The sequence below is a fragment of the Dipodomys spectabilis genome, unplaced genomic scaffold (assembly GCF_019054845.1).
Source record: "Dipodomys spectabilis isolate Male_0828 unplaced genomic scaffold, ASM1905484v1 ptg000266l, whole genome shotgun sequence".
Classification (NCBI taxonomy): Eukaryota; Metazoa; Chordata; class Mammalia; order Rodentia; family Heteromyidae; genus Dipodomys; species Dipodomys spectabilis.
The window spans coordinates 7,000,380-7,014,841 of NW_024870943.1; the positions used below are offsets into that span (position 1 = coordinate 7,000,380).

General features: G+C 57.0%; 1 protein-coding gene across 1 annotated transcript; it reads right to left on the reverse strand.

Annotated features, from left to right (window-relative positions):
* Nucleotides 1-777: 777 nt before the first annotated feature.
* Nucleotides 778-13,481, reverse strand: Ceacam16 (CEA cell adhesion molecule 16, tectorial membrane component). Its single transcript, XM_042700235.1, has 8 exons — nt 13,424-13,481; nt 8,193-8,378; nt 6,556-6,900; nt 5,436-5,711; nt 4,227-4,505; nt 2,648-2,974; nt 2,395-2,581; nt 778-859 (listed from the first exon to the last, which is right to left on the reverse strand). The coding sequence occupies exons 1-8, from the start codon at nt 13,479-13,481 to the stop codon at nt 778-780; spliced, it is 1,740 nt and encodes a 579-aa protein (XP_042556169.1).
* Nucleotides 13,482-14,462: the final 981 nt, after the last annotated feature.

The window sequence follows — 14,462 nt, forward strand, 5'->3', positions numbered from 1 at the left end:
GCTGTCCCTCAGTTTGTGTGTTTGTTTTTCCTTAAGGCTGGCGCTCTACCACTTGAGCCACAGTTCCACTTCCAGCTTTTTGATGGTTCATTGGGGTTAAGAATCTTGTTCACTTTCCTGCTTTGGGCTGGCTTTGAACTGTGATCCTCAGATCTCAGCTTCTTGAATAGCTGGGATTACAGGCGTGAGGTACTATTTCCCATGTCTCTTACTAGCCAGAGAAGAAATTCTACCCCGTCTCTCCTGCGTGTTACTGAGTCTTGGGACCTGGGGTGGGTGAGGAGTGGTGTGGCTGGAGGTGTATACAGCAGGGACCCCAAAACAATGCAGCAAAGGACCATCTTAACTAGGTGTGGGCCAGAAGGTGCTGGAACCTTCCAGAGCCCAGTGATGGAGTGAGGTGTAGCGTGGGGATACTGGGGCCCCCTTTTCCCATTACCTGGCTCTGATTAAAGGGTCTTGTCCTCCCCCCCCCAACCCGGGATATAACCTGGGGAGCCGTAGGGAGGCCTGGGAACCGCCATGCAGCGGTGGAGCCTGGGGTACTGAGGTCTGGGCCACGGTGGGCATGCGTGGGCCCAGAAGGTTGTCAGATCCGGCGCGGGACAGGAAAGAGACGATACGTGAACCAGCTGCGTGAACCAGGACGTTTATGGCCAGCGAGGCTCTCTGACAGCTCGGGGTTGGGGAGGAGTGGGGCGCTGCTGGCTCTAGCTAGTGGAGGCAGAGCAGGCGGCCCCCCAGCAAGGACAGGCTGGGGAGCCAGTGGTCCTGCGGTCAAGGGGGTCGGGGGGTGCGCCGCAGTGAGCTCTTCTTCCCCCAGGGGTCCGAGGTGAGCTCGCCGGCTGCTACTCCAGGGCTGTGGGAGAGGATGGGGCAGGGGACCAGGCCATCAGCTAAATGGGGGAGCCACCCCTGGTGCCCCCCCATCCTGTTGCCCCCCTATCCCAGCCTGGCCTCCCTCCCACCCCCCGCCCCTGCTCAGCCGGTGCCAGGGCCAGGCAGCTGCCAAGTTCCGTGTCCTGGAGCCAGGGAGGAGCCTGACTGGGAGGAGAGACAAGGTAAGGCCCCGGCGCCCCCCTATCCCCAGGCCCCCGCCCCCCCCCAGTCCTGGCCCCCCTCCATCCCTGGCCCCGGTCCTCAGCTTGGCTGGTGATGGCTGCTGGCCTTCCCACCGATCATCCACATTCCAACACCACTGAGGAGGAAGGCTGTCTAAAGGGGATGGGGGGGGGGGCGGGGCAGAGCCTGGAAGCTTCCAGTCTGAGGCAGAAACACCCCTGCCTCAGTCACAGGACTCCTGAGAATCTGATGGGGGAGGCAAGACTCCAGACTTGGGAAATGGCCTGGTTCCCAGGATCTGAGTGACCTTCTAACGCACCATTCTACTGAGCAGGCCTGTCTGAGTTTTGGGAGCACCCAGTCTGATGGAGGAGACATGGCCCCTAATTTTCTAGGAGCTCCCAATCTGATGGAAGAGACATGGTCCCTAACTTTCTGGGAGCTCCCAGTCTGATGGAGGAGACACGGTCTTTAGCTTTCTGGGAGCTCCCAGTCTGATGGAGGAGACACGGTCTTTAGCTTTCTGGGAGCTCCCAGTCTGATGGAGGAGATATGGTCCCTAACTTTCTGGGAGCTGCCAGTCTGATGGAGGAGACATGGTCCCTAACTTTCTGGGAGCTCCCAGTCTGATGGAGGAGACACAGTCTCTAGTTTTCTGGGAGCTCCCAGTCTGATGGAGGAGACACAGTCTCTAGTTTTCTGGGAACTCCCAGTCTGATGGAGGAGACATGACCCCTAGTTTTCTGCAAGCTCCCAGTCTGATGGAGGAGACACGGTCTTTAGCTTTCTGGGAGCTCCCAGTCTGATGGAGAAGACACGACCCCTAGTTTTCTGGGAGCTCCCAATCTGATGGAGGAGACACAGTCCCTAACTTTCTGGGAGCTCCCAGTCTGATGGAGGAGACACAGTCTCTAGTTTTCTGGGAGCTCCCAGTCTGATGGAGGAGACCTGACCCCTACTTTTCTGCAAGCTCCCAGTCTGATGGAGGAGATACAGTCCCTAACTTCCTGGGAGCTCCCAGTCTGATGGAGGAGACACAGTCTCGTTTTCTGGGAGCTCCCAGTCTGATGGAGGAGACATGACCCCTAGTTTTCTGCAAGCTCCCAGTCTGATGGAGGAGATACAGTCCCTAACTTTCTGGGAAGTCCAAGTCTGATGGAGGAGACACAGTCCCTAATTTCCTGGGAGCTCCCAGTCTGATGGAGGAGGCTGTTGCCCTCACTCTTCCCATGGTAGGAAGGAAGAGAGGTGGCCCCATCGTGTAGGCCCACCGAGGTCCCTGTGGCACCCCTGTGCTCCGTCTCCAGCTGGGTGGGGGAGACACACACTCACCAGGCGCTCAGCCCCCCAATTATAGCAGAAGGGGTGAAACCATCTTGGGAGTCCACTGAGCTGCAGAAGATGCCTGCCCTCACCCTGTGAACCTCTTCCAAGTGCGGGGGGAAGGAGGGTGGCAGCGGTCGGGCACCCCTGGGGGGATGTCTCTCCAGTCTGGTGGAGGAGGCCTCTGCCCTCTGACCTAGTCAGATGGAGGAGGCAGGCGTGTTTCTCCCCCACCCACCCACCCCCTGCCCCGCACACTCACGAGCCACCTGCAGCTCCACCTCCAGGGTGTCCGTCCTGCCCTGCAGGGTGACCGTCTTGAGGGTGTAGCGGCCGGCGTCGGTCAGGTTGAGCTTGGCGATGAACAGGGAGCAGTTGGCGAAGCCGACCTCGCGGCTGGTGTGCGCCGGCCCGGCGATCCAGTTCCCCGACGGCAGCTGGCTGAGCAGCCGGTTGGGCTCGGCGGCGGGCCCGCGGTACCAGGCGTACACCAGCAGGTCCTTGGGGTAGCCCTGCACGGTCAGTGTCACGTCCTGGCCTTCCGTGGGCTTCGTGGGCACCGGCACGATCATCATGGCCACCACCGCCGCTGGGGAGACAGAGAGTTGACTCCACGGCCTCCAGCCTCCCCCGTCTGACTGGCACTGCCCATGGGGGTGCTGGGGGAGAGGCAGAAGGCGGTGGGCACGGGGAGGTAGGTCACCAAAAGCAGCATCTCCCCCAAACCAGTGTCTCTTCTGTCACATGAACACCCTAAAGGGGTCAGGGTCTGTCTCCTCCATCAGATTGGAAATTCTAGACTGGGGGTGTTGTTAGGTCAAGCGCCCCCCCGCCCCCCGCAGCATGCGGGGCACCCAATTCCTCCTCAGATTCAAAGATTCAAGAGGGAGGAGGCCGTGTCTCCCCCATCAGACTGGAAAACTCCACACTTGGGGAATCCCAGGTTTGTTTATTGGTTGATTAATTAAGAGGAGAAACAGGCCTATCCTATCAGATGAGAAATTCCTAGAAAGAAAGAGGGGGGGGCCAGTACTCCCCCATCAGATTGGGAGTACCCCAGTGGTGGAAAATGGGCCTCCCTCATCAGACTAGGAATATTCTCCTCATTGTGTCTCCTCCATCAGAACAGAAGCACACCCAGGGATGGAGGGTGAGCATGGCCTCTTCTCTTGGACTGGCAGCTCCTTGAATGAGGCCAGGTCTCTACCATCTGACTAGCCTCTCCCCCAGGAAGGGAATCACAGAGTTACTCTCAGTCTCTCTGTCTCTGTCTCTTCTGTTTTTGACCTACTCAGCCAGGGCGGGGGGTCCCCAGAAGCCATCTGACCCGCCCGTGTCTCCTGCCGTGGCCCTGGGTGGGCGGTAGACTTACCTCTGTGGCCCCCATCACCATCTCTGCTCTGGGGTTTATTTGTCCCCCCCTTGGGGTGAGACCCAGCCTGTGTAGGGGGAGGGAAGGGCGGAGCACAGAAGGAGGGGGAGGACCATCCTGCTGCCCTCCTTCCCCCCTGGGGAGGGACGATGATCACCATTTAGGAGAGAAACCCAGGTAGAATTAACAAAGTCCTAATATTCAAAGCCACCCCCCCAAATCCCCTTACAGGGGATGGTCAGAACCCTCTGGGACCCCCCCACTCCCCAACAGTTCCATACCCCCCCCCCCCAAATCTCTTCTGTCTTGCTCTCCCCCCAGGTCAGAAGTGAAGCCTTTCCATCCACCAATGGCAGTGACTTCCGGTTGTGTTCCCGCCCCCGGGGGAGGGGGGCTATGTGTGGCAGGACCACGTGACCAGGTGCTGGGTGGCTGATGGCCAGGGGGCATGGGGAGAGGAAACACTCACCAGAGAGCTTGACCACCACAGAGGCTGACCCCGACAGCAGGGTTTTGGGGTTCTTGGCGATGCAGGTGTAGGTGCCCTCGTGGGCGGCTGTCATGCTGGAGATGTTGAGCTGTGCACCGACGCTGCTCAGGGCCTTCCCGTTGAAGGCCCACACGTACTGCGGCTCCGGGCACGAGCGAGCCACACACCACAGCCCCAGCGACCCGTTGAAGTCCACCTTGATGGTGCAGCCAGTGCGTGTGGTGGAATCTTGCAGGATGGCCACGCGCTCAGGTCCAACTGGTGTGTGTGTGGGGGGGGGGCAGGATGGAGAGAGAGAAGGGGTGGAGGGCTGGAGTGCAGAAGTGCTCCCCAGAGCTTTCTTCCCCACAGCCAGGGGCTGGGGAAGCAAGAATTCCTGCCTTTGTGGAATCCACTTGGTCTCTGACTCACTCCAGGGTGGTTTCTATTTTACTTCTATTATTCTTTTAAATTTAGGCCAATACTGGGACTTGAACTCAGAGCCTCGGGTTCTTGCTTGCCCCTTTGCACTCATGGCTGGTGCTCTACCACTTGAGCTACGGCTCCACTTCGGACTTTTTTGGTGGTGGTTCATTAGAGGTAAGAGTCTCAGGCACTGCCCAGGCTGCCTTTGAACGGTGATCCTCAGATCTCAGCCTCCTAAGAAGCTGGGATTACAGGTGTGAGCACAAGAGCCCAGAGCAAGCTGAGGTATTGAAGGGTCTTGCTGGAATCCTCTGATCTTAGGTTTCCTGGATCACCCATCCTCATGGAGCTCAGTGGGCTTATTTTCCCTCCTGGGATTTTATCTATGCCACAAGGTGCTGTGTGGGGGCTGCCTGATGTTCAGTCTTGCCCCTCCACCATTCCTGCCTCTTGTGTCCTTTCAAGGACATGGATTCCTGGGTCCTCTGAAGGTTTCACTATGCAAACCTAGGCTCACCCTGAACTCCTTAATTAGTCCAGGCTGGCCTAGAACTCACAGGACTACAGACATGCGCCACCATGCTCGGCTGAAATATTTTGCTCCTGACTGAAGGGTTACTCGAGGCCCTAGGCCCTAGGTGGCTCATCAGGGCCAGGGTTTCTTAATCCTGTTAGGTTCTTCCCTGGGAACTGCCTGCTGACTGAGCCCACGCCCATGGCTTCCCTCTCCCCGCCTCAGTTTCCCCATCTGAGACAGTGATTCTGGGGCTCAAGAGGACTTACAGTACACGGTCAGGTTGAGGGGTTCGCTGCGGCTGATGCTCACGGGGTTCCACACCTCACACTGGTAGGCCCCGGCCTCTTCCCTGAGCACCCCCCGCCGGGTCAGCACCCGGCCATCTGGGGACAGGCCGAGGCGGACAGGAACAGGCAGGGTGCCACCATTGAAGAACCAACGGACCTCAGCCGGGCTGGGACTACTGCAGGTCAGACGCAGAGTGTCCCGCCGCTCCACCAGGGCCGAGTTGTTGGCTATGACCTTGGGCTGAGCCAGGATCTCTGTGGAGGAAGAGGCAGAGGGGGAGGGGACCGGGCACCACCTGCTCTGGGGGCAGCTTCAGGCCTGGGGGAGGGGGGTGTGGCCTACAGCATGAGCGTGGCCACATGGTGGGGGATGGCCCACAAACAAGGAGCGGCCTGGGATGCTCATGGTCTGGGATGGGGGCGTGGTCAGAGCAGGCCAGGTCTATGGGAGAGATCATGGCCTGATGGGCATGGCCAAGTGAGTGGGCGTGGCCAAGTGAGTGGGCGTGGCCAGATGCTGGGCGTGGTTGACCGTGGGCTTGGTCTTTAATGGGGGCATGGTCAAAGTGGGCATCAGAATGAGGGGTGATCTGCGTGGGGGCGTGGCCCAAAGGCAGGGGCGTGGCCTGAGGGAGAAGGCGTGGCTTTGGGGTGTGGCCTTTAGGGGCATGACTGCATCTTTGTGGAGAAGATACAAGAATTAGAGTTTATAAGGCAGGTTGAAATCCTGGAAGCCATCCTGGAAGTAGTCAAACATTTCAATGGGTTTTTGTTTTTTTTGGGGGGGGGGGTGTTTTTTGTTTTGTTTTTTAATTTTCTTTTTCTGCCTTTAGTTTTTTTTCTCTTTTTCTGGTGCAGGGCATAGGGCTTGAACTCAGGGCCTGGGCGCTGTCCCTGAGCTTCTTTGGCTCAAGGCTAATGACGCTCTAGCTCTTGAGCCATAGCTCCACTTCCGACATTTTCTGAGTAGCTTATTGAAGACAAGAGTCTCACAGACTTTCCTATCCAGGCTGACACCCCCCCCCCCCCCCCAACCAAAGGTTTGAGAAGGAGGAGAGAAAGCCTGGCCGGCTGGGAAGGACCAATGGGAGTGCCTCACCATAGACCTGCATGTGTCCGTAGCCCACCTCGGTCTGAAATTGCCGGTTGAGTGTCTGCAGGATGTAGGTGCCGGAGTGGCTGGGCAGGGCGCCCTGGATGTCCAGGCTGCCGTCGGGGCGCACGGCCTCCCGTCCTGTGTGGGCTGGGCCAGGGGTCTCGTCCCCTGTGCTCACGATGTAGCTGGACACCAGGTAGGTGAGGCTGAGCGTGGGCCCCGCGTACCAGTTGTAGGCCAGCAGCTCCCCCTGGAGCCCGCGGACCACCAGCGACACATTGTCCCCTTCGGCTGGCTGGGCCGGCTGGGGGGTGATGGAGATTTCGGCCCCCACATTCAGGATCAGAGCTGGGACAAGAGAGGACGGGGGTCAGGCACAGCAGGATGGGATTCGAACCTGCAGCTCGCTGGTCCCTTGCAAGGAACCACCTAAAAATCCTTTTTTTTGTTTTTTGGTCCGGTCGTGGGGCCTGAACTCTGGGCCTGGGCGCTGTCCCTCAGCTCTTCAGCTCAAGGCTAGCGCTCTACCACTTGAGCTACAGCACCACTTCCGGCTTTTTTCTTTTTGCTTATATGGTGCTGAGGAATGGAACCCAGGGCTTCAGGCATGCAAGGCAAGCGCTCTACCACTGAGCCACCTTCCCAGCCCACCACCTAAAAGTTCTGTCTGTCTGTCTGTCTGTCTGTCCCTCTGTCTGGCTTCTCTCTCTTCTTGAGGGGGTGGGTGGAGAATTGAATGGCCTGGAAAAAGATCCAGCCTGAGGCTTAGTACATAGCTGGTGCCTACTAAGTGCTTCACAAAGCAGAAAACTGGGGGACTTAGGGGACCTCCTAGGGAAGAGGGTCCAGGACAAGGCTTAAAGTGTCCCCCCATACATATATACACATGAATTATTATTATTATCTCATTATGTTGGCCTCAAACTCAGGATCTGCCGGCCTCAGCCTCCTGAGTGCTGGGATTACAGGTAGGCACCACCATGCCAGACACTACAGCCCCTTATTAGCAGTTCCAGGTCCTGATGCCCAGGTTAGGCCTTGCAGGTGCCACAAGCAGGGATGAGACCACTGTATCCCACCACCAAGGGGACAGAGAAGCCCCAGATACCCGCACCCCACCCCTCCAAGGGCTGATTTGAGAGTTGAGTAAGGTGAAACAGTGAAGTTGGGTGAGAAGAGGGTCCAGCAAGAGGCTCTGCCACTGTGTGCTGCCAGTCCCTGGGCAGGGGCCTCCCCTCTCTGAGCCTCAGTTTCCCTGTCTGCAAAATAGGGTCCTTTAGCCCAGGGACACATACTGCCCTTGCGACCTTCAAATGACCTTGACACATCCTGACAGGCTGAGGGGGAGAGGCTGAGGCTCAGGCTGCAACCACCCCAAAGCCCCATCCTCAGGGAAGGGAATCCCGATGCTAGCCAGGCTTCCCTTGCTGCACTGGGGTTTGTCATAGGAGCCTGGGTGCTAGGGCCACCCTTTGTCTGGTCCCCAAATCCCCCAGTGTCCCCACACACTCCTGGTATGTCTGTGGTGGTGCTGCCCAGCCGGGGGCCTCTTGAGAGACTCTCCCTCCCCAGCCTGCTTGGGTCCCCCCTTCCCTGGGGTCCTGGAGGGGTCTGAAGAGGCTGGGCTGTTCCTTGCTCACCACTCAAGAGGAGACAGAGGCACGGAGCCGGCGCCATCTTCCAGCCCCCTGGCTGCTCTTGGCTCTTGGCAATGATGGTGTTGGGGTGCCGCACCCACAGACCCCGCAGGCCCTTCCTGGCCGGTGCTCGGCTGCGTCTGCCCCCGGACCTGAGAGGGCTCGGCAATTTGGAGCTGGGGAGGTCACCTGAATTTGGAGGGATCAAGTCACCAAAGATCTGAGGCCCCATTTGGGGACCAGGGCGGGCGTGGCAGGAACAGCCAAAGGCCACGACCCGGCCAGGTCTCCTGGGGCCGCTGCCTAAACCTGCCGGTGCCAAAGGCCCAGATTTGGTGCTGGGAGAAGAACCAGGTCATCAGGAGGGAGGGAGAAGAAGGGACAGGGCAAGATTGCAGGGCCCCAGGGCACCCCGTGGCCTGCGTGGGGGCCATGGTCACCATCATGGAGGGGCAAGGCAGGGGTGAGCAGTGGCGGGTGGCTCCCCCCCCTTTGCTCTCCAGGTAAGCCCAGATGTGGTCTCAGGGGACAGGGATGGGAAGGAAGGGGATGTGCCTGGGGGCACCTGGGGGTGCTCAATGGAGGAGCACTTGCCTAGGATTCGAAGGCCTTGGCTTCCATCACACAAACAAATGACTCTGGAGGTCTGAACCTTTTACAAATGAAGAGGCTCAGATCTGAGGGTCATAGGTTTGGAGCCATCCTGGGCAAGAAAGTCCATGAGCCTTTTTTTTTTTTTGGATCCATCCTGGGGCTTGAACTCAGGGCCTGGGTGGTTGTCTCTGAACTCTGAGCTCTTTTGCTCAAGAGCCACAGCTCCACTTTGGTGTTTTTTTTATTTTGTTTTTTTGACGGTTGTGGGGCTTGAACTCTGGGCCTGGGCGCTGTCCCTCAGCTCTTCAGCTCAAGGCGAGCGCTCTACCACTTGAGCTACAGCGCCACTTCCGGTTTTCTAGTGGTTTATTGGAGATAGGAGTCTCACGGTCTCTCCTGCCCGGGCTGGCTTTGAACCGCGATCCTCAGATCTCAGCCTCCTGAGTAGCTAGGATTACAGGCCTGAGCCACCGGCGCCCGGCTGGTGTTTTATTTTGAGTTGTTAATTGGAGAAAAGAGTCACATGGGAACTTTTCTGCCCGGGCTGGCTTCGAACTACAATCCTCATATCTCAGCCTCCTTAGTAGCTAGGAAGATAGGTGTGAGCCACTGGGGCCTGGTTTTCTAGGAGACTCCTATCTTTAATGAACCACTAAAAAAAGAGAAAAATCCCAGAACTGGAGCTGGCTCTCAAGCAGTAGAGCATCAGCCTGGAATGAAAAAGTCAGAGACAGCGCCCAGGACCTGAGACTGACACACAATAAAATAAATAAATAAATAAACATGAAAAGAGGAGTGTATTTGCTAGGAGTTGGGGAAATGGGGGATTAATCAGGGGATTTGGGAGCCGGTGGCTCATGCCTGTCATCCTAGCTACTCAGGAGGCTGAGATCTGAGGATCACGGTTCAAAGCCAGCCCAGGCAGAAAAGCCTATGAGACTCTTATCTCCATTGAACCACCAGAAAACCGGAAGTAGAGCTGTGATTCAAAGTGATCGAGTGCTGGCTTTGAGCAAAAGAGCTCAGGAACAGCACCCAGGCCTGGAGTTCAAGCCCCACGACCGACTTAAAGAAAAAAAGGAAGGGCGGGGATTGTGGGGGGGGTCTGTGGATTACACTGGGGTGGCAGAGGGGTTCTGGGGAGGGCTCTGAGCTGGGGGGGATTTCCTGCCATCCGAGCGGTACCAGATATTGATGGCTCTGGGTCCTGGCGCCTCTCTGGACCTGTGGACACCCGGCTCCGGGCGGGAGGCCATGCTTGCCTCACCTGTCCTGGCTGGCTCCCACGTGTGCCGTGTCCCGGGCCGCCCTCTTTGGTGGGGGGGGGGCAGGGGAGGGGACTGTTGCCCTCCCCACCTGCAACCTCACCTCACCCCGTCCAGTCCTAGCCCTGGGACTGAGTCCCAGAACCTGTGATGATGTCTCTCCAATGTCCCTGGGCTCCTGTGACTCACCTGTCCCGGATCGCCCTGAGCATCCCGGCCAGGCCTCTTATCAGGGAAGGCGCAGTGACTTACACCTGCCTCCTTCTCCCTTCTTTCTCTCCCTCCACCCTCATCCTGTTCCAGGCAGCTTTGGGTTGTCTTTCTGCCACCCTTCCAAGCCCCCATTTCCAGGGTCCCTTCCCTCCCCCAGGGCGCAGAGAGGGGGGGGGAGGGAGAGAGGAAGAGAGGGAGAGAGAGAGGGAGAGAGAGTCTTTCTCAAACAGAAACCTGAGCTGGGCGTGGTGACGCATGCTTGTAATCCCAGCACTTGGCAGGCCGAGGCAGGAAGATCACGAGTGAGCCTGTGCCACAGAGCACAGCTCAGTGTCAAGCAGCAACAAAAAGATTAAAAAAAAACAAACCCTAGGATTCTGCTTAAAAGAATTAAAAATAATAATATTTTATTTTATTTTATTTTTTCCTGTGGTACTGAGAAATCGAACCCAGGGCTTCATGCATGCTAGGCAAGCACTCTACCACTGAGCCACCTTCCCAGCTAATTTATTTTTTTGGTTGGTGGTGAGAATTGAACTCAGGACCTGGGTGCATCCCTGAGCAATTTTGCTCAAGGCTAGCACTCTACCACTTGAGCCACAGCTCCACTTGTAGTTTTTGAGTGGTTCACTGGAGATAAGAGTCTCCTGGGGGCTTTTCTGACCAGGCTGGCTTCGAACTGAGATCCCCAGGTCTCAGCCTCCTGAGCAGCTCCCAGCTAAAAATAATGATAATTAAAACAGAAGCTCCTGTCTTTTCTTTCCTCTGCTTGCATCCCGCTGTGGCTCCCAGTCCCTTGGGAGAAAATTCAGGGTTTTCTCATGAATCTTTTATGCCCCTCCCCCCCCAGTGGCTTCATAGAACCCCTGTGGCAAAAGCAGACTGGTGAGCCAGGTGCCTGTAACTCACACCTGTCATCCGAGCTACTCAGGAGGCTGAGATCTTGAGGATGGTGGTTTGAAGCCAGTCGGGCCAGGAAAGTCCGTGAGACTCTAATTTCCAATGAACCACCAGAAAACCGGAGGTGACGCTGTGGCTCAAGTGGTAGAGCACCAGCCTTGAGTGAAAAAGCTCAGGGACAGAGCCCAGGCCCTGAGTTCAAGCTCCAGGATTGGCACAAAAACGAAACAAAAACACCAACCAACAAGCAAAGCAGACTGGTGGTCTGGCTGTCCTGATCTCTCTCTGACAGTCCTAGACCTGGGCCTCTCGAGGTTGCCCAGGCCGATCTGGGGACTCCTGGCCCCCAACCATCCTCCTGCCCCAGCCTCCACAGGAGCTGGGGAGGTGGGGGTGGGGTCTCTGCCATGGTGGCTTTACCCCAGCCCAACCCAAAGAAGCCAGGCTGCAGAGAAGACCAAGGCTCAGGGCCACGGCCTGGCCAAGAGGCGGCAGGTAATTTTCTGCTGGGCCATCTGGGGACACAGCCCGGTGACCTTATTTTGTCCCTTATCTCACCAGTCCCCTGGGGAGCTCTGGGAGGGGGTGCCTGCCCGCCCCCCCATCACTGGCTTTATCAATATCTGTCTTGGAGATGGAGCCAGGCTGCGTGGTGGGTGGGGCCTTTCCTCCCTAGCCACTGGGGCTTGAGAAGGGCGTGGCCTCTGGAATGGGGCGTGGTCTCCAGGGGTGGGCGTGGCTGCAGACTGGGAGAAGGGAATCCAGGCCTCCTTCCAATCATTCCTCACTCACGTGTGGAGGCGGGGTGGGGAGGGATGGAGGGGAGGGGGAGTGGAGGGAGGGGGGTGGGGGGAGGGGGGTGGGGGGAGGGGGGGAAGGCTGGGCCTTGTCTTCTTCCATGGCCTCCCCACAGCCAAGGCTGGGGGTATCATCGAACGAACCTTCATCTTCAGAAAGACAAGGACACACACAGGGCTGGGAAGGCGGCTCAGTGGTAGATTGCTCGCCTGGCAGGCATGAAGCCCTGGGTTCGATTCCTCAGTACTATATACACAGAAAAAGCCAGATGTGGCGCTGTGGCTCAGGTGGTAGAATGCCAGCCTTGAGCCAAAAGAAGCTCAGGGACAGTGCCCAGGCTCTGAGTTCAAGCCCCAGGACTAGCCAAAAAAAAAAAACAAAACAAAACCTGACACCTAAAGTCAAGTAGTGGGAAAGACTGGGAGAAGACACCAGAAAACCAGGCAGCAGTTGGGGGAGGGGGCCCACCTTCCTCCAGAGGTGACCCGGAGCCTGTGGATATGGGGAGGAGGGGGAAGGGGAGGAAGAATGTGTTCTGGTAGCTGGCATGGCACGTGTAAAGGACCTGGGGTCGGGAGGTTTAATGAGCTGAGCATGGAGGGGGCTGGTGTTGAAGTAAGGAGGTCAGGTCTGGCCGGCGCCATATTGGCCACATGGTGGATGGTAGGGGTCTTCCTGCTGGAGGAAGGACCCCCCCCCCCCTTGCAGGTAATGTGCCGGCTCGGATCCCTGGAGGCAGGGGCAGGCACTTGGCTGATAGGTTTGTTTTTCTGTTTTTTTTGGGTCCGGTCATGGGGCCTGAACTCTGGGCCTGGGTGCTGACCCTCAGCTCTTCAGCTCAAGGCTAGTGCTCTACCACTTGAGCCACAGCCCCACATCCGGCTTTTTTCTTTTTGCTTATGTGGTGCTGAGGATTCAAACCCAGGGCCTCTGGCATGCAAGGCAAGCGCTCTACCACTGAGCCACCTTCCCAGCCCCTTGGCTGATAGGTTACTGAATCTGTCAGTCCAGTGCCTGAGACTGGGAACTTCCTAAGGATCTGCCCCCTGCCCAGACCTATTTAGGCCCAGACCAGCCTAGCCGCTGGGACTCCATTCCACGTGTGTCTCTGTGATCGTGTCCTGTGTCCTGTCTCCTGGCTCATCTCCAGTCAGCATGGCATCCCAGTTCAGCTCTCCATTGGAGCTGAATTGGCTTGTTGGTATTGTTTTGGTTATCTCTTTCCTCTTTAGCATGTTTCCTAGCTGTGTTATGTGTATTTGCATGCTACAAGCCTTTGTAACAACTGGCAGCCTGCAGCCTGTTAACTGTATAATGAAGACTCCGATATTCTATATTTTAAAGTGCGGCTTCTGGGATGATTTACCTTACAACAGTGTGTGAGGGGGAGGGAGGAGGAGGGACACACACACACACACACACACACACACACACACACACACACACACACACACACACACACACCTGACTGGAAATGGTCGTGGTCTCTGCTGCCCCCTGCTGGCCGCAGGTGGAAGTCCATCCTGCCCGTGGCCAGGAGCCCTCACCATTCTGGGATAACGAAGTGTCAGGGACACCACATCTGACCCCAGCACCTCAAGCCTGGCCTCCAGGGGCCTGCTGCTCCCCTCCCTCCCACAGCTCCCATGGACTCCAGACTGGCCTCAGCCACCACTTCCTTCCCTCCCGTTGTTTTGTGGGTTTTGTCTGAGAGACTGGGTCTAAAATTCAGTACCTGACGCTTTCACTCATTGGCTGGTGCGTGACCACCTGAGCCATGCCTCCAAACCCTGTTTTTTTTTCCCCAGAACAGTTTTTTTTTCTTCGTCAATTGTGGGGCTTGAACTCAGGGTCTGGATGGTGTCAGATCTCAGCCAGGATGACAGGCTGGAGCCACAGCACCTGGCTCCAAAGTAAGTTTTTGTTTTTGTTTTTGATCGGTCGTGGGGCTTGATCTCTGGGCTTGGGCGCTGTCCTTCAGCTCTTTGGCTCAGGGCAAGCGCTCTACCACTTGAGCCACAGCACCACCCTGGTGTTCTGATGGTTTATTGGAGATAAGAATTTCACAGCCGGGCGCTGGTGGCTCACGCCTGTAATCCTAGCTGCTCAGGAGGCTGAGATTTGAGGATCACGGTTCAAAGCCAGCCTGGGCAGGAAAGACCATGAGACTCCTATCTCCAATAAAACCATCAGAAAACCGGAAGTGGCGCTGTAGCTCAAGTGGTAGAGCGCTCGCCTTGAACTGAAGAGCTGAGGGACAGCGCCCAGGCCCAGAATTCAAGCCCCACAGCCGACAAAAAAAAAAAAAAATAAAATAAAATAAAAAAAAGAATTTCACGAACTTTCCTGCCTGGGCTGGCTTTGAACCATGATCCTCAGATCTCAGCCTCCTGAGTAGCTAGGATGACAGGCATGAGCCACGAACGCCTGGCCTCCTAAACAAGTTTTTTGGAGGTATAATTTTCCACACCACACAATCCATGCGTTAATGATTAATGATTTA